This window comes from Rhineura floridana, chromosome 5 (genome assembly GCF_030035675.1).
Source record: "Rhineura floridana isolate rRhiFlo1 chromosome 5, rRhiFlo1.hap2, whole genome shotgun sequence".
NCBI classification, from domain to species: domain Eukaryota; kingdom Metazoa; phylum Chordata; class Lepidosauria; order Squamata; family Rhineuridae; genus Rhineura; species Rhineura floridana.
This window is the reverse complement of record NC_084484.1, coordinates 164,136,578-164,155,439: the sequence shown is the minus strand read 5'-3', so window position 1 is coordinate 164,155,439 and position 18,862 is coordinate 164,136,578. Positions and strand designations below refer to the sequence as shown.

General features: G+C 41.1%; 1 protein-coding gene across 3 annotated transcripts; it reads right to left on the bottom strand.

Annotated features, from left to right (window-relative positions):
- Positions 1-89: 89 nt before the first annotated feature.
- Positions 90-17,995, bottom strand: LOC133385522 (neutrophil collagenase-like). 3 transcript variants are annotated; one of them, XM_061628725.1, is made up of 10 exons: positions 17,836-17,995; positions 11,326-11,570; positions 9,975-10,123; positions 9,758-9,886; positions 8,578-8,739; positions 6,609-6,720; positions 5,229-5,359; positions 3,265-3,424; positions 2,138-2,241; positions 90-418 (listed from the first exon to the last, which is right to left on the bottom strand). In XM_061628725.1, the coding sequence occupies exons 1-10, from the start codon at positions 17,953-17,955 to the stop codon at positions 315-317; spliced, it is 1,416 nt and encodes a 471-aa protein (XP_061484709.1). In that variant the 5' UTR covers positions 17,956-17,995; the 3' UTR covers positions 90-314. The 3 variants fall into 3 exon arrangements, with proteins under 3 accessions (XP_061484709.1, XP_061484710.1, XP_061484711.1); XM_061628726.1 differs by lacking the exon at positions 17,836-17,995 and adding an exon at positions 15,030-15,159; XM_061628727.1 differs by lacking the exon at positions 17,836-17,995 and adding an exon at positions 14,919-14,974.
- Positions 17,996-18,862: the final 867 nt, after the last annotated feature.

Genomic DNA, 18,862 nt, shown 5'->3' with positions numbered 1-18,862 from the left:
TACCATCTTCTGTATGTAGTGATCATGTCAATAAATAACAAAGGGAACATGCACAGCTATGTTACCCATAACAAGTATTTTATAGTCGAGGCAGAGTCAAACCTGTTACAACACAGTGGATTACAGAAGCACATTAGGACTTGTTGGAGTTATTTAGCCAAAATTACCAGCTGTACATTTGGGTGAGAGAACAATTCCACACGCCATTGTTGATTCCTCAGTAAAACTTGATAAAGTATGCATTGCTGTCTATAAACCAAGCTTAGGCACAACAGCAGTGCTAACTAATAATTAGGTAGTGCTGATTAAATGTTTTAACAATTCAGCCAGCGGTTGCTCCTTTGAATGGGCGGAACAACAGTTTTTCTCTTAGGATCAAACTGGATCACCTGTGTTCCCCGGAAGAAATAGATATACCCTTAAAAAGAAGAAGAAAAGAAATAGGAATAAATGAAAAATTCTCTTTCTTCCACCAAATCAAAACAAAGTCTAAACAAATTTAGAATCTAATTATTCAGAAGTGGTCTGTGCATGCAAAGAAAAAAAATGTTTACTACAATGAAAGTTATGCTTTCCTGATTGCACCCAAGTTCAGATAAAATTGTGTAAACAGATCTGATCTTGAGTATGTCTGGTCTTAAGATTTTTTTAAATTATTATTATTATTATTATTATTATTATTATTATTAATAATAATAATAATAATAATAATAATAATAATATACTGCTTAATGCTAAAGTAGGCTCCTAAGCAGTTTATAAATATAAGAACCAGTTACACCGATATTAACATATATACATCCCTAATTAAAATACACAGAATCTCATTAAAACATAAAAACATAAACATCCCAAATTATGCAATAAAAGAATCCCATTAAAACATAAACATCCCTAATTAAAATATGCAATAAAACAATCCTATAAGATCAAAACACCAAACTGAAGAGTCAAGTTGAGAAATCAAGGGATGTCTCTTGCTCAGAGGAGGTAATTTGGACAGATGAAGCTTGTCATGTTACAAGGTTCCGGGGGCTTTAGTCATGGGGCGTGGACTAGGGCTTCTCCTGAAGATCTTAAAGGGCAAGCAGGATAATGTGGGATCAAGCCAGCATCCTTTAGGTCCTCTCTGTTACAAGAGAGGCCAATGAGCAGGAGTGGGAGATCAAGTGTGGATAACCCCTTCCCCTCTAAGGGTGAGGCACAGGGTAGAGAACTATGGCCCCAGGTGTCACTGGGAAAGCCAGAGGGGCACAGGAGGAAAGGAAGTAAGCCAGACACTATCCTTCTTCCTTCCTCTTTCATGGAAATGGCGGCAGGGATAGGAACATAGGAAGCTGCCTTATACTGAGTCTGACCATTGCTCCCTCTAGCTCAGTATTGTCTACACTGACTGGCAGTGGCTCTCTAGGATTTCAGACTGGGGACATTCCCAGCCCTAACTGGAGATGCCAGGGAATGAACACAGGTTCTTCTTCTGCTTGCAAGGCAGATGCTCTTCCACTGAGATGTGGCCCTTCCCCATTTTTTAGTGACTTGGGGCCAGTCCTACTCTGGACAACCAGACAGAAAGCAACACTGGCCTGGTTCAGATGCCATGCTGAAACAGCATTTAGTCCTATGTGAATGAGTCTGGTCAAATCTCAGGCTCATGTGCACCCCTCCTCTCTTCTCTTCTGGGACAGCCGTGAAGAGGAGATTGGAAGCATTTGCTGTCTGTTTAACACTAGTTTATTGTCACATGTGAAATGGACAAACTCGTGTAAACTAGGGATGATTAACTAGTGGAAGGCCACAGATTAGCCACCTCTGCTTTAAATTCTGGTTTATTGAAACAAGTCAGGGTCAAACTATGCTTTAAAATCCTGGATTGTTTAAGCCAGGAAGCAAATGCTTCCAATCTCCTTGAGGTTCTGCTGAAGGAAGTGAGGGGAGGGCTTGAGCAGACTTGTTCATGTAGGGCTAAACTCTGTGTTTCCTTCAGATTTCCGTTTCCATACCTCTGGGTTCACCTATAAGCTTTCCTCCATTTTAGGAATGCAAGAAATGATTTATTAGAATGATCTTTACACCATGCAGGATTCCAGGTATATCTTATTTCTCCAATTAAAAATTAAACTAAGGTTTCTTTACTTACCATTTTGCTGTAAAGCAGCATCTATTTTGTTGCCAACTCCCTTAAAATCTTGGGGTGTCTTTCTTGGGTAGCCTTTTTCCATGGACTGTCTGATTTCATCATATCTGATAAAAGATAGATATTGCCACTTGAAGGGTTTTTTTTAACCCTTTAGCATAAGTTTTATTCACATTTCAAGGAAAGCTGAAAGAACCATAGCAAATGGAATGACCATAACGAATGGAATGATTAAGTTGGATTCCTGCATTGAGCAAGCGGTTGGACTCAATGGCCTTATTAGCCCCTTCCAACTCTATTATTCTATATATTAAAATAATGTATTAGCATATCTAAGATCACACCAAAATGATAATGAAATGACCTCATGGCTGAAAGTACAGAACATGTGGAAACAGCCACAATATTTTGAAGGGATCTCTATGCCCATGACAAGAAACTAAAGTGTTTCCTCCTGAATCCTAGGTTGTAGTCTGAAGGTACATGAGGCTGCCACTTTGCTGAAAGTAAGGAGGTCTGGGTCTGGTTGGTGCATGGATGGGAGACTGCCTGGGAAGCAAATGTATATGCCACTTGGGGTTCCACAATGGAAGAAAGTCGGGATATAAGTGTTAAGTATGGAAATTTATAATAACCTTGTTACAAGTGTGACGCATGAGGAATGGAAGAGAATTTTTAGTTCATATTTTTAAGCAGATCAACCTCATTTGTACATCCTGGACTAATAAACAGACTGGAATGTAATCATCCTTCACGTTTCAAATTGCTGCAAGCTTTGCAAGCTGTTGTCAGCTCAGAAAATGTACCCAAATACATAAAAATGCATGTTTTAGGATAAGATATGTTTAGAAATGTGTACATTGAGATTCCCATTTCTTCATTAATCTAATCTGTATTTTTAAAAATACCTACAACAATCCATATTCAAATATTTATGTTATTATTAAATATTTAAATAGGCATTTTAATAGGTATTTGAATATGGATTTTTGTATGGTTTTTTTTAAAACCACAGATTGATGTGGGAATGGGATGGAGCAGACTTATGAATGAATGCATGAGAAATTGACACAGACTGAAAACAGGCTGTTCCATCCCTCATTGGCAACTTCAGAATATTCGAGCCATACCTCCAATATTTGTCATTCACAAAGAAATAAGTCTTCTCAGATTCGGCATCACTAAATGCAGCATCAATTTTCTTCACATTTTTGGGGAAGCCCAGATTATAGATGCTCTTAGGGTAGCCAGATAGGACATCATATCCTTTTAGAACCCAATATTTGTTTCCTGCAAAGAAAGCAACATTAAATGTAACTCAAGGAACAATGTCTTATACACCTTGTTAGATGCCCCAGGAATGTTTGATAGAGAGCCATGGTATAAATATTTTAAGAGAGAATGGATAAATAGTTACTGCTGGCTATTTTTGTATTATTTGCATCCCAAATGGCTTGGTATTAAAAGCTGATCTGAAGATCTAGCACTAATGTACTGCTTTTTCCTGTGTGAGAGCAGAGCTTGGAAAAGTTACTTTTTTGAACTACAACTCCCATCAGCCCAATCCAGTGGCCATGCTGGCTGGGGCTGATGGGAGTTGTAGTTCAAAAAAAGTAACTTTTCCAAGCTGTCTGTGAGAGATGGCATGCACTCTTCTGGGATAGAGTTTCCTTACTTCTGTGCTACTGAGCAGCAGAGCAACCCAACCCTTCCTTATGTTGTGCTAGGGATGGGAGGTTTGGATTGGGCAGAAGTGTCCCTCTATCCAGCTCTGCCAGCAAAGCTGGGCCTTCTGCACTCCTCCTTCTGTCCACTGAATGGGTGAGCAGCTGAGAGTGCCCTTGGTGGGATCCCCACTGGCAGTAGCCAGCAGAAGGCCCTGAAATGCAATGGTCTGGAGGTGGGAAGAGGGAGAGGCTGAGCTGGCCTGGTATCTATTAGATCAGATGTTTCCAACCATGGTCCATGGACCACCAGTGGTCTGTGAGCTTCATTCAGGTGGTGGTCTGCGGCATGTCCCCATTAAATACTCACATTTATTTTTAACTGTTTTTATTGCTGCTTCTATTTCTTATATTGTATTTTATTGTATTACAATTTGAATTCTACGGCATGCAAACTGTAATACAATAAAATACACTAAAGGAAATAAAAGAAGCAATATTTTTTTTAACAAAATCATACAGCAACTAGCACAGCACATTACAAATTGCTGCAACAGACAAGCAAATGATTAAGTGGTCCACCAAGACCATCAGGAATTTTCAAGTGGGCCATGGGGAAAAAAGTTGGGGAGTCAGTGCATTAGATCATGAGCTGGTCTCACTGCCTTTGCGTGATGGCATCAGGCTTGATCTGGCTGGCCCAGAAATCATCTTCCCCCATCTTATGCCTTGGCTGCTGTGAGCCCGACCAGCAGAGGAAATGGGAGCTTTGGATTGCACCTCAGGGTCCTTTATACCAGCACTGTCCTCTGTTTTTCTTTTCTCAGTTCAAAGGAACATGGAGTAGTTACTATTTTTCTGCTCAGTTTAGGAGAAAAGCAAAGAGAAATGGAGGTGCAAACAATAGCCAAATGAAATACTTTACCTCTGAATGGATGGAAGTAATCTACTCCAGTAGGGGTTTACTTCCAGCGCTAAGGCACTATTTGAAAAGGCAAGTGTGAATGCTAATTTTGAGAGATGGAAGAAGCTAGCATTATACTAACTGGTTCAATAACATCACAGCAACTAGGCCAATGGAGGTCAGAAGGGCCTTGGCCTACCCAGGACCCCATCAGCTACAGAAAAGCATTAGTTGTGTAACAATTTAGACTAGGACCCAGCAGGTTAGCAAAGGTTGACAACGTGGGAGAACTTATAGCATGAATTCCAAACTGTCTGAGCACGTTTTGCTTAGTCAACGCTGCAATCCTGGTATACTTACTTGTAATTACGTTCCATTGAACTCAGTGGGACTTACTTCAGAGGAAACACACATAGGATTGAGCACTGCTTATGTATGATCGACATAACTATACGACTTAGCACTGACGAAACATTAGTCCCAGCAATTTTGCAAAGAAGCTGAAGTTGGGGACTTCACCACTCACCTTTAAAAAGAAGAACTTGGTCTTTTTCGTAATTTTCATAGGCAGCTTGTATTCCAGATGGCAGATTTGGCCAGAAGAGGGAGATGAAAAAGAGCTCAACACCTAACTGTGGGTGTTTACGCCAGAAATGCCTAATTTAAAAATTGAGATGGCAATGTGTAAGTGGCATATTACAAGAAGTTTGGCATCTTTCGCAAACTAATAGCAACTTATATTAGGTAACTGAAATACATGAGGTGTTTGGAGAAAGGCCATAGCTCTGTGGCTGAGCACATGCATTCCATGCAAAAGGTTCCTGGCATCTCCAGGTAGGGCTGGGAAAGACTCTCGTTTCAAACCCTGGAGAGCTGATACTATTCAGTTCAGACAATGCTGAGCTAAATGGACCAGTGTTCTGACTCAGTCCAAGGCTGTTTCCTATGTTAGTGACAAGTGCCCACCTCATCAATGAATTCAGACAACTAGCTTGACTTTGTGGCTCACATGTGTGTGTGTGTGTGTGTGTGTGTGTGTGTGTGTGAGAGAGAGAGAGAGAGAGAGAGAGAGAGAGAGAGAGAGAGAGAGAGAGAGAATATCACTGAACTGTTTTGATGCAACACATATTGTTGAACCAATATATATGTGTTTGTTTTTACTGTGTCGTCCTTGTTTGTGCCTAGCTGTTGTTGTTGTTGTTGCCGTGTCTCAAAAGGCAGCAATGTGGGGAATTGTTAGAATCATAGATTTATAGAGTTGCAAGGAATCTTGGGTGCCATCTAGTCCAACCTCCTGCTCAATGCAGTATCTGCAATACAGGAGGCAACTACAGCATCTCTGACAGATGGCCATCCAGCCTCTGCTTGAATACCTCCAGCAAAATGCCTTTTTATACTATAAACTCTGGTTGGGACTGTTGGGTCCGGAAGCTCTTTCCTTAAGTCTGAGAAGTCAGTGGTTCCCATCCTGCAGTCTGTTGCAGGCAGGGAGAGTCTCCGATATGTAAACATCCCTCTCTTGCTGACAAGGGCTTTCCCGTTTAGTTTAACTATGCATATTAGGTCCTTTGCATATCCAGAGCTGGCACCTCCCTTGAAAACAATATGGCAGCCCACTGTTGTATAGAACATTCTTTATATATATATATAGAGAGAGCTCTTTTTACCCTGCTCTTCAGTCAAAAAGGCTCCCAGAGTGATATATATAATGACAAATAAGATGCCCCCCACCCTACATCATGGCACAGAAGGAAAAGGGGATGGGAACAGAAAAGGGAAATAAGCAAACTGAGGCACCGATCCTTTCAGAAGATCTGACTGCATGCTTCAGTACAGCTGGAGTCTTGAATCAAGGCACCAGAGATTCCCACATTGGTGTTTTAATGGTTTTAAGAAAGTAATTTACCTGCCCTTAAAGAATATAATTTCTCCACGTAAGGTGACGATAGCATCAAAAGTGGTGCTGGGGTCACAAGCATTTGGTGTTTTAGGTCCATTTACTGGGATATCTGGTTTTCCTAAATGGGAGATAAAGTAAAGGAAGCCACACATCAAATGGACAATAAAAACAATATGCAATATATAGGAGTGCAGTGTTCAGAGGAGCAAAACCCCTCCTGCTGCAGTGTAAATAGTCATTTGGCCATTTGTTCTTTGGCAAAAAAGTCTATTTTTCATGCAACAAGGCATATTTCAAATGTGGACACAGTTTATCAGAGTGTTGTGTTGTGCTGTGCAAGTCCTATTGAAGTGACAGGTCCTATGGAAAAACAGCTGTGAATTGCACACCATTCTCCTTGTGCCCCAGTAAATTGTAATCCATCCATCCATTTATTTAAAATATTTTCTTAACCCATCCTTCATGAAAAAAATCCAGGTTGGTGTGCAGAATCACAGAATCATAAAATAGTAGAGTCGGAAGGGGCCTAATAAGGCTATCGAGTCCAACCCCCTGCTCATTGCAGGAATCCAAATTAAAGCATACCCAACAGGGGGCTGTCCAGCTGCCTATTGAAGGCCTCCAACGTTGGAGAGCCCACCACCTCTCCCTAGGCAATTGGTTCCATTTTCATACTACCACACCAGACATTTATTTCACTTTAAACAGTAATGGCTCCCCCCAGAGAATCCTGAGAAGTGTAGTTTGTGAATTCATATATATGTATGAATTAAGAGAATTAAATTAATCCACTCACTCACTCACTCACTCACTCACTCACTCAGTCACTCACTCTCACTCACTCTCACTCACTCTCCCTCTCTCTCCCTCTCTCTCTCTCTCTCTCTCTCACACACACATATACATATACATATACACACACATATATATACACACACACGATTTAAAACCAACTAAAAAAAATAAGCAAAATTTATTAAAAGACAAAACTTTTTAAAAAATCAAAACTAAACTAAACAAATTGACCACAATTATCATCTAAAATGGCTCAGGGGCGTCACTGAGGTGCGGAGGGTGCAGACCGCACCCGGGTGACACCCTGAGGGGGGTGACACCCAGAGCCGCCCTGCCCTGCGCCGTTGCCCAGCAAAGGAGCCGAGAAGCGCTCCGGGTCGGTGCAGCCAACTCCTCCTCGGAGGCGGGCGGGCAAGACGGAAAGCAGGCGCCCGCTCGCTGGCGGTGAAGCCGGGACGGGCCTTCCACCACCAGCCTGGAGCGTGTGTGCGTGCCGGAGGTCCGCACCCCCCCCGCACTTCCGCTAGTGATGCCGCTGAAATGCCTGAGTAAACACAAAGGTCTTCACATGGTATTGAAAAGCATGAAATGTTGGTAACAGATGTGCTTCCATTGGAATGTCTTTCCAAAACTGGGGTGCTACTGCAGAAAAGGCCCTCTCCTTTATGGAAGCCCAATATCAGGTACCCTCTTTGGGAGAGAGAAGTATGTTACACTTTCACAAAGGACAAGGGCAGTGCCTTCCCAAAAGAGGATGGGGATCCTCAGGCTTGGGGGCCAAGTGCCCTCTATCTCTGGCCCATGGGACTCTTCCACAGTTACATTCCTCCCCAGCCACATCCTCTCTCCCCAGACCACCCACCAGTCTTGCTTTACATCCTACTTGAGTGTTTTTGCTAGTGGAATGATTCTTGCTTGCCTGAATGAAGGAAGAGAGGATTGTGCCAAAGTGGGTAGAAACTATCTTACAGTAAGAAGATAAAATGTATATTAATCAGTTCACCCACTTGACCCCACCCACCAATGGCATGTGACCCCCAGAAGGCTGCCCAGAAGGGAACATGCCCTCAGACTGATAAATACTCCCTACTTCTGTCTTAAGACATGGGACAGGCAAAAGAAACAGGCTGTTTTAAGAATATTCTCAGTTCACCTGTATGGATCATTCTCCTAGCCTTACCATAGATCGCTTGGATGCCATCGATATCATCCTGAGGAAGTTGAAATAAGTGAGGTTCTGTGTACGCGTAGGTGGGGTACATCAGTGCTCCAGAATCAGTGGAGTGAGAAAGACCCAGCGAATGTCCAAGCTCATGGGCAGCAACGAGAAATAAGTTGCGGCCTGAAAAGGAGGTCATGGTTTCATTAGGGGGAAAACAATGAGAAGTGTGTCGGAATGTAGAATGCAGGTTATCAGAATAAAATTAGCTACTTGAATAAACTCCCAAGGGCCACTGCTCAGAGGATGAGCATGGACACTGCATATCCAAGTCCCAGGGTGCAATCCAGCAAACCAAAGGCCCAACTGGATGTCACATGTCTAGCTTCCCACTAAAACTGGGAGAGTGAGGCGCTGCTCAGGATTGGGACCATGACACATGGGCAGGTTTTTTTTAAAAAAACACACCCCTCTTTTCTCCACAATCCTGATGAAAATCTCCCCCTACCCCGAAGCTGCTGTTTATCAGGAAAGGAAATCTCTCATTGGTACCAATGGAAAATTCCATCCCAAGGCCCTTAGCAGCTTTGAGGGAAGATATTTTCATCCAGACCACTGTGGAGGGGTGTGTGTGGGGAAGTGTTAATTTTCAGTATGCTATACCCCCCATCCCCAATCTGGGATTTGTTTTTAGACAAAAAAAATAGCCAAGCCCTGCACACAATACATTTATGCATACATTTCACATTGTATGTAGTTTGTCCCTAAGTCCCATTGGGGAAAAATAGGATGTGAATTAGTGCATCTAAGTCCCAGTTCCATTGTTTTTAAGGGGGCTCCCATTGCTGCAAACAGGTGCTGGGCAGAGCTTGGAAAAGTTACTTTTTTGAACTACAACTCCCATCAGCCCAATCCAGTGGCCATGCTGGCTGGGGCTGATGGGAGCTGTAGTTCAAAAAAGTAACTTTTCCAAGCTGTCTGATCCTGCCCCAGGCTGCCATTTTCTCATTCATAAGCATGTTTTATGAGTTCAAAGCTAGAACTCCACACTAGGAGTCTGTAAAGATACCATCTGCTCTACTATCTCCTTTGCCTGCATTTGTAGGCCCAGCCTTATAACCTTGCATCATTTATATGCTATGATGTCTTTGCAAAACTTTTCATAATTAGGACTGAGAGAGGAAGAGTGGGGAAAGGGTACCTCGCAAGCCTCGTGTGGTCCAAAATTCATCCTCATCAAAATGGACATCTCCACCAATGTACTTCCCTGGCTGAAAGGCGTGTGCCAGTATCCCATCAGGCCCATCGAAAGGAGAATTATCACCATGGTCTGAATGTAAAACATTGAATAAATTCAATCTTTTTTTAAAAAAATGGTTTGGACTTATGGTAGTTTGGCTCTTGTACCATACAGTTACCTCTTCTTTCAAACGAGATCATGATATCTGCTATACCACCATGGAGCCTTTTGAATTTCAAGGGTGCTGCTTTGCTCCAAACTTTTAGTGCTTCCTGGATTGCCTTGTCCACATCGGAACGATGCATATCTGAGGTGTAGCCTACAATCCTTTAAAAATGAAATGTGTTAGTTCATTCCATTAGGCAACATGAATACAGAATGAAATGGTATACACTGCACTCTGCAGGTGAGGGCCTCCTGCAGATACCATCTTATTAGAAAGTCCATTCTGCACAACATAGGAAACAGATCTTTAGTGTGGCGGCACCTACCCTGTGGAATTCCCTCCCTCTTAAATATTAGACAGGTGCCATCTCTGTTATCTTTTTGGCGCCTACTGAAGACCTTCCTCTTTCAACAAACCATTTTAGTAGAGCGCTTATCCCAGTATGCATCTGTGTTGGAATTGCTTTTTAAGATGTTTTTAATGCTTTTTTTTTAAAGATGCTTTTAAAGATGTTTTGTTTTAATATGTTTTTAAATATGTTTTGTTTTAATATATTTTAAAGTCTACTTTTAAGATGTTTTAGACTGTTTTTAGTGTTTTTGTTTGCCACCCCGCACTCCTTCTGGGAGGAAGGGCAGGATATAATAATAATAATAATAATAATAATAATAATAATAATAAATAATAATGATAATGATGATGATGATGATGGTATGTTGGATAGACTGTCCATAATCTTCAGAGGCATGCATGTAGAGCATCCTTCCCCAATCTGATGCCCTCCAGATGTTTTGGACTACAACACCCATCTTCCTTGACCATTGGCCATGCTGGCTGGGGCTGATGGGAGTTGGAGTCCAAGTGTAAGGAGGGCACCAGCTTAGGGATGGCTGGTGTAGAGACTCATTTGAATTATTATCTTTGCATTTGACCTGTACATTTTTTAAAATACAAATAGCTGCCCAGTGGATGAGTAGGGTAGGTGGTGGCTGCTAATTATCAGGAATACAGTATGCAGGGGGGTTAACCTTTCATCCCCCTGCTGCCATTTTGATGAAAATTGCTCCTTTACATCTTCTATTTGCATTTTTTAAAAACATGCACATTAAATGCAAAGTCATATATATCATCCTAGATTCCTAGCACATGTGCTGCATGATCCTATGAAAAGTTGGCTGCTCCTAAGCCCAATGAATTCAATAACCTTAGGTGTGCCAAATTCTGCATAGAAAAGCAGTCACAACATCCTAGTTTTTTTTATAGGATTTGCCCATGAGCACGTACACCGAGCATTTAAAACTTATATTTTCCTATTGTCCCTAAAGCCTCCTGCTCCTAAGGAAAATCTACCTTAAACCTTTACCTGTATGTGATATTGTTTCTCTCCCATTTGGGATTCCCGTCAGTGAGGGTGAATGATCCCACATCAGGGACACCACACCTGGGTTTCTTCATCACTGCCACTGTTTCAGCATTGGCCTTCCCAGTCACTTTCAGTCCAAAAAATTTCTGCATTTTCTTGAGTTTTTCTGTCATAGTGACATTGTCTTCCATATTGATTTCTGCAAATAGCACACCTTCAGGGCTGTAGAAGTTACTTAAATAGCTCTGGCAGGGAGGGGAGAGAGAGAGAGAGAGAGAGAGAGAGAGAGAGAGATGTTTCAAAGCTCTCTGGAGTTCAATTGTGAGATAAATCTAACTATTGTCCCAGATTACCCAGAAGCCTGTATGTCCAACTAAACTAAAAGCTGTTGCTCCTGCCAGGGATGCAACTTTTCTCTTTCCAAATCAGGATAATGTGAAGAACAAAAAAACTATAATTGACACGAAGAAGATTATTGTAATCCTCTCTTTTTTTCTTACTTAGTTGATCAGCACATGATACAGAGGACAATGCCTCGGGGCCAACCCTACTGTCAGGCAGAGTGAAATGGCTGCCTCAGGTGACAGAGAAGAACATAAGAAGAGCCCTCTGAATCAGGCCAATGGCCTATCTGGTCCAGCATCCTATTCTCACAATGGCCAACCAGATGCTTATGGGATGCCCACAAGCAGGATCGGAGTGCAAGAGCACTCTCCCTCCTGTGGTTTCCAGCAACTGGTATTCAGAAGCATACTGCTTCTGACTGTGGAGACAGAGCATAGCCATCACAGCTAGCAGCCATTGATAACTTTATCCACCATTGGACTTCCGGGAAGGGTGACTTAGCCTGTGCCTGCTTTTGAGACGGGCTCCTGCCTCAAAAGAAGCTTATTCAGATATATCAGTCAGATTTTTTTTTTTTTGACTGATTAAACTTCTCCCGGGTAGGGAGAAACGAAGAGATTAACCTCAAAGCCTATTTTTGTTGGGACGACCAGATCTCATTAATTTATGGGACGAGGTCCAGCCGACGAAGGTGGGACGGATTTTCAACAACAAGCTCTATCTGATAAAGCGAACGTTCATCTTATCTTCTAAGAGAGAACGCACTAACAGGCAAGCACCCTTCTTTCTATATTTTTCTTTTACTTGACTTAAATTGTTGCTGTTTAAAAGAGATTTGCCAGATTGATCGGTTTTTGACATCTCACTGGGGAGCCATAACTTCTCTCTGCTACTCACTAATTAATAGCTTATCTCTGTTTTTGTTGCAAAAAGCTGTCCTGGATTTGCATTCTAAAGATATACACAGAAGAGGGATTTCTATTCCAGATTTTTATTTTGAAGAATATTATATTGTCTGAGACTACTCTCTTTTTGGTCTATTTTATTTTGACGAATCTGTTTCCTGACGACCGCCATTAATTGTTTCGATCCTGGGAACTGCATTTTGTTTACTTAAGCATGGAGAGATAAGGCTGTCTGCTCTGTTTATACTGTGATGTCACCAAGTTTGGAGTATTAACCCAATTGTTGCTGAAATAAGAAGTGGTTTTCCTATATTTTTCTTTTAAAATGGCAATTAAGAAAGTGGCTGAGAAGCTGGAAATAACTATGTTTCAGAAAATAATGGATGAGATTGAGATAACGAAACAAAACCTGCGACAGGGTTGTAAGGAGCTGAAAATTGAATTGAGTAAAATGAAGCAGGAGATTAAAGATATAGGGGTCCCTGTGAGAGAGGTGACCCTGGAAGGGGTCCCTGTGAGAGAGGAGACCCCGGAGATTGGAACAAACGTGGAACAGGAAAAAGATTTGGAGTCTATGGACTTTAGAAACAAAATCTATTGTTTGGAGACACAGGAGATTAAAGACATAGGGGTCCTTGTGAGAGAGGAGACCCTGGAGACTGGAACAGGGGTCCCTGTGAGAGAGGAGACCCTGGAGACTGGAACAGGGGTCCCTGTGAGAGAGGAGATCCCGGAGATTGGAACAAACGTGGAACAGGAACAAGATTTGGAGTCTATGGACTTTAGAAATAAAATCTATTGTTTGGAACTCAATGTTATCTCTGAAGAAATTAATGAAGATTCTAGAGATAAAGTTATCAATGGCATGGATAATCTTCTGGACTGGAATGATGTGATGGAGCCCAATATAGAGAAAATCTATGGAATTAACTGCAGCCATGTGACAATGGAAAAACTTTCAAGAGATGACCCAGTGTATTTTGAAAAAAAGAACAGAGATATGATTTTACAGCAGTATTTCAGCAACCTATTCAGAATGGATGGCAAGAAAATATTTGGGATAGAGGTAATTCCCATCAGACTCTTACTATATGACTATGGCTTTGACAGCAAGATTATTATGGAATACTGATAATGGAAGATTGGATACTGAAATTACTGGACTTAACAAGACTACTGAAGATGGAAGATGGAAAATGGAACTAATAGGGATAATAGAACAATGGCTACTGAAATTACTGAACCTAACAGATTCTGATGTGATGGATTAATTGAAATGTTTATTTTGACTATGGTTATGACAATAAGATTATCATAATTAGTAATGAGATGGATTAATCGATATGCTTATCTGGAAAAAAAAATTGATAGATATATTTCTTAAAGAATTGAAACCTCTCTTTGACTTTTTGTGGAAAGAATAAAGTAATGTTTATGAGATTTGATGATTAAGTAAGATAACTACTGGAGGAAAGTGATTTTATAATATGACTTAAGAGACAGGATTGTTATATATTATAGACTTATAACTGATTTGATCTTTGACAAATGGGAAGTCAATATTTTACTCTTTATTTTTTATTTTTGTTTTTTTTTTTCTTTTTTTCTTTTTGTTTAACTATTTTTGATTTTGTTTTTTGTCTTTGAATGTTTTATGATTTTGTCTTGTATGTTTTATGAAAATCTGAATAAAAATTATTGAAAAAAAAAAAAAAAGATAACTTTATCCACCATTAATTTGTCTAATCTTATTTTAAAGCCATCCAAGTTGGTGGTGGCCATCAGTATGATATCAGCAAGTTTGGCCATCTTTCCTATGAATGCACAGGGTCAAGGGTTCTTGCTTTCTCCCTTTATCCATATCTACTTAGAGTCCTTATATTTTGAATGTTAGTTCACCTAACCTCACAGATTTCCAACAGCAGTCAAAAGTAGGCGGATAATAGATAGAGACCCCACCCAAGGATTCTTCAGTCTTGGGAGGTACCAGAAATTTTCTGTTTGGGAGTCATACTTCAGTCAGCAGAATATTCTTCTAATATATGCTATTTATTCATATCTTGCACACCACAACTATTGAAATACATTCCAAGTGGCCATAGCCACCATACAAACAGAAAATAAGAATACAAATCAGCAAGGAATACTTATTTAATATCAAAGTATAAGACCTTAATTAATTAATTAATTACTGGGCTCCTGCTGGGAGAAAGGGCGGGATATAAATCAAATAATAATAAATAAATAAAATTACTTAATTAGGTTACAATAGATGAAAGGACTGAGTTAAACTCAGTTTTGTTATAGAGCCAAAATTATAAAGTACATGGAAATACATCTCACCCAACAGATGACATAGATGGAATCATTATACCTGCAGACCTTCTTCAACCCACCTCCTCCCGGAGATGGGTGCTGACCTACAGTGACTTGACTTTTTATACATTTTCTTACCAGAGGAGTGTTTTCCCATGGCTTTATCAGCTCCTTGCTCTCTGTGCTGCCTCTTTGTGCCATCTGCCAGAGACAGCAAGTGTGACTAGCTAAACCTCTTCTCAACAACTAGTTGGCTTAACTAGTTAATTTAACCCGGTGTGCCTCTCTGGTGGTTCTGGTTACTACATCTCCCTGGGACTCACCAAAAAACAGAATACCTTAAACTGGTGTTAAATGGTGTTCAGGCAGCTGCTTAAAATGTTACCAATGTTGATGATTCTGAAGGTTTGGCTGTCTTCCCAGACATGTTATCTCCCTGTGCTCTGTTACCAAACTCTTGTAGAGACTCGCTTCTTTATACAGGAGGGGGGAAAGCAAAGAAACCCTTTTTCAAATAACTTTTTTGCTCTTTTGCAATACACATACTAAAAAAATAAGCAAACTACATTGCAATACCAGCAATAATAAATACCTTTTAAACCTACTGTATATGGGATCAAGCCCATTATAACTATCTCTTGTGGGAGCAAATTCCATAGTTTAACTGTGCTGTGTGAAGAAGCACTTTTTTTCTGTCCTGACTCTTCCACCATTCAGCTTCATTGGATGCCCACGAGTTCTAGTGTTCTGCGAGAGGGAGATAAACTTTTCTCTATCCACTTTCTCCATGCCATGCATACTTTTACACACTTCTATCATGACACCTCTGACTTGCCTTTTCTCTCAACTGAAAAGCCCCAAATGCTCCAACCAGATACAGGGCGTGGCATTAGCCCCTGCCCACTATTCCCCCCCAAATCGCTTGAGCTAGCCTGCTCTGAGCACCCTAATCTAGTCTGCTGCCCCCAGGTATGGCATAGGATATTCTCCCACCACCAGAGTCAAAGTAATATGCAACTGCCAGTCCGGTCAGATTCTGTATGTGGAATGGCAGTGACACCATCTCGAACTTCGCCAGAAGCAACAGAATGTCTTGTACTGTCCCTGCCCAGAGGAGCAGGACGTTATGGCTTCTCTTGCCTGGGAAGTAGAAGCAGGCTTACTTGTTACTGAAGAATTAGGCAGAATGTTTCCTGATATTGTTTGCACATCTTCCATTTTAAGTATGAGGACTAGAAACTTACTTTTTAAATGAAAGGTAAAAATCATGGCCAGCTAATGCATTGGGTGGCATACCTAGAATCCCAGGCAATGCTTGTCTTTCTCAAGTGGTAATAATCCTATTAACAGACTCAAGCGTAAGAATATAAGTATCAAGTGCTTCATTTAACCATCTGTTTAGAATCCGCTAAGGCTGTATTCCCTAGTGCAATACTTCAGAGCAGTCCCATGGGCAGGCAGAGAAAGGAGCAGGAACACAGGAAACTGCCTTATACTGAATCAGATCATAGGATCATCTAGCTCAGTGTGGTCTACACTAACTGGCAACAGCTCTCCAGCGTCTCATGCAGGGAGTCTCTCCCAGCCCTCTCTGGAGATGCCAGGGATTGAAACTAGGACCTTCTGCATGCAAAGCAAGATGCTCCACCACTGAGCTATGGCCCTTCTTGGGAATCTACTGAGAACCTGCAGTGAACATTTGGCTTGAATGGTGAAGGACATCAAAGCTGCAGAGCTTAATGGTGAGGGAGGGGTAAAATGAAAGAGGCTGGAATGCAAAGTCAGCTTTCATTTTACAAACCAATCTTGGCCTTACTGATGTACTACTCTCTTTCCCAGTTGTTAAGGCAGCTTGAAATGAAATGGACTGCCTTCAAGTCGATTCCGACTTATGTGCGACCCTACGAATAGGGTTTTCCTGGTAAGCGGCATTCAGACGGGGTTTACCATTGCCTTCCTCTGAGGCTGAGAGGCAGTGACTGGCCCAAGGTCACCCAGTGAGCTTCATGGCTGTGAGGGGATTCTAACCCTGGTCTCCCAGGTCGTAGTCCAACACCTTAACCACTACACCACCCTGGCTCTCCAAGGCAGCTTGGGTCATGCTAAATAATTTGATTGATTGATTGATTGATTGATTGACACAACCACAGGTGGGAAATCTGGTACTCCAGAGACCACAGCCCAGTACCCTTTTCTCTAACCATGTCTTTCAATCTTTCTACCTTCAGGGAACATTGCAGATTGGAGAGATCTACAGTATGTTGAAGAGCTTTTAGCTACGCATTTTGGAGGCTCTCCAAGATCACACACGAACTGATCGTGCAACTTACAAAACACCCAACACATAAATATAGAAGTCAGGATAACAAAATATATTCAAGGCTGCAGTCCTAAATCCCTCATGTTGATGGGGGGAGGTAGGTAGGAAGGTGTGTAGGGTCCTCTCTGTAGCCTGGGGTTTTTTTCCACTGTTATAGATGCCCCAGTTCCACCCAAGTAAGTGGTAAGTTACTGCCAGCAGTCCTTCTGTGGGTGATAGCCCATAGAAAGGGTCCAAATCCTTGTGTGTATGGTTAGAATTACGTGAGGGTTGGCTGTAAGGATAACATATCTCCTTCACTGGATGAATTTAAGGACAGGATAGTTGTCCATCTGCCTGGGATGCTGTAGCTGCATCACACATTGCAGATCCTTTATTGATCAGGGGGTGAACTTGATGATCTTCAATATACCATCTAACTCTATGATTCCATGAACACAGGGGAAACTGCATGTATGTTGCCCTGATATCCTCAGAAGAAGGACTGGATTCAAACATAAATAAAACAAGAAACCTCAGTGATACACCTTTTTGAATTAGTCCTGGTACAAAAGCAAGCCATGATAGCTCAGAAAAGTGCATTTTTGTGCAACGAAATCTCAGCAGTTCACAGTCAATATTTACCTTAATAAAATTGATGTCTTCATCTTTGTGGCCAAGATCCACTGGAGCAGCAAAAGTGGAAAATGTAAAGATGAGTAGCAGGAATGGCAGAATTGGGAGATTCTTCATTCTTACAATCATGGTGATGTCTTCCCTGCCTGTATAGTGCTTGTTTCCTTAGTCTATTTGCATTTTTCGGTCCCCCTCCACTTATATAGCAGTTGACGGGTTCTCTCTGTTCTGACTCATAGTCTACTACAACCGACATCCTCTGATTAGAAATCGGAGAAAGGTTCATCATTGGGCAAGAACATCAACATGGCCATTTTCACAACCGCTTAGATTAATAAAGAAAGGAAGAGTTTTTGCATAATGTCAGAACATGCTGTAATGATCAAAGCTTTTTGCTTAACATTGCTTCTCCTCTGGAGAGTCTCACAGTTGAAAGTTGTAAATCTCTTTTTTCCAGTCTTAATTTCACTTCATCTCATCTGTGCATCAGTTTGCGAATGTTTTTTTTTAAGGTCATCACAAAACTTTGTCAGCATTTTACTCCATATTTTCCCAATATATTTCCTGGTATAATGCATTTTGTATGTTATGTTAGGTAATATATGCATATTTATGCACACTTCCCCAAAATGCACATTTAGTACAATTTTTGGAGTGGGAGTTGGAGAGCTACACTGAAAATTCAGAGGTGTGTGAATTTCAAAGGGTAGTTGAGTTTCAGTTTCAGGAAGTTGAATTTCTCCCCCAACCTGCATAGGAAAATTTCATAATTTAAGCATAAAGCATAACCTACCCTAAGGGTTCCTATGTAACAACATATATACTATATTGTATTCAAGGAACATGTACAAAAGGGAATAAACAAGGATGCAAATAGGACAATAAGCAATACACAATGGAACAACTGGTTATGAATCCAGTTATGTTATGAACAGAATGTTATTGTCCTGGGAGAATGTAACACTGATATCTTTGTGGTGCCGGGTCAAGACTTTCCTCTTCTCCCAGGCATTTTAGCATGTGTTTTTAAATTGCT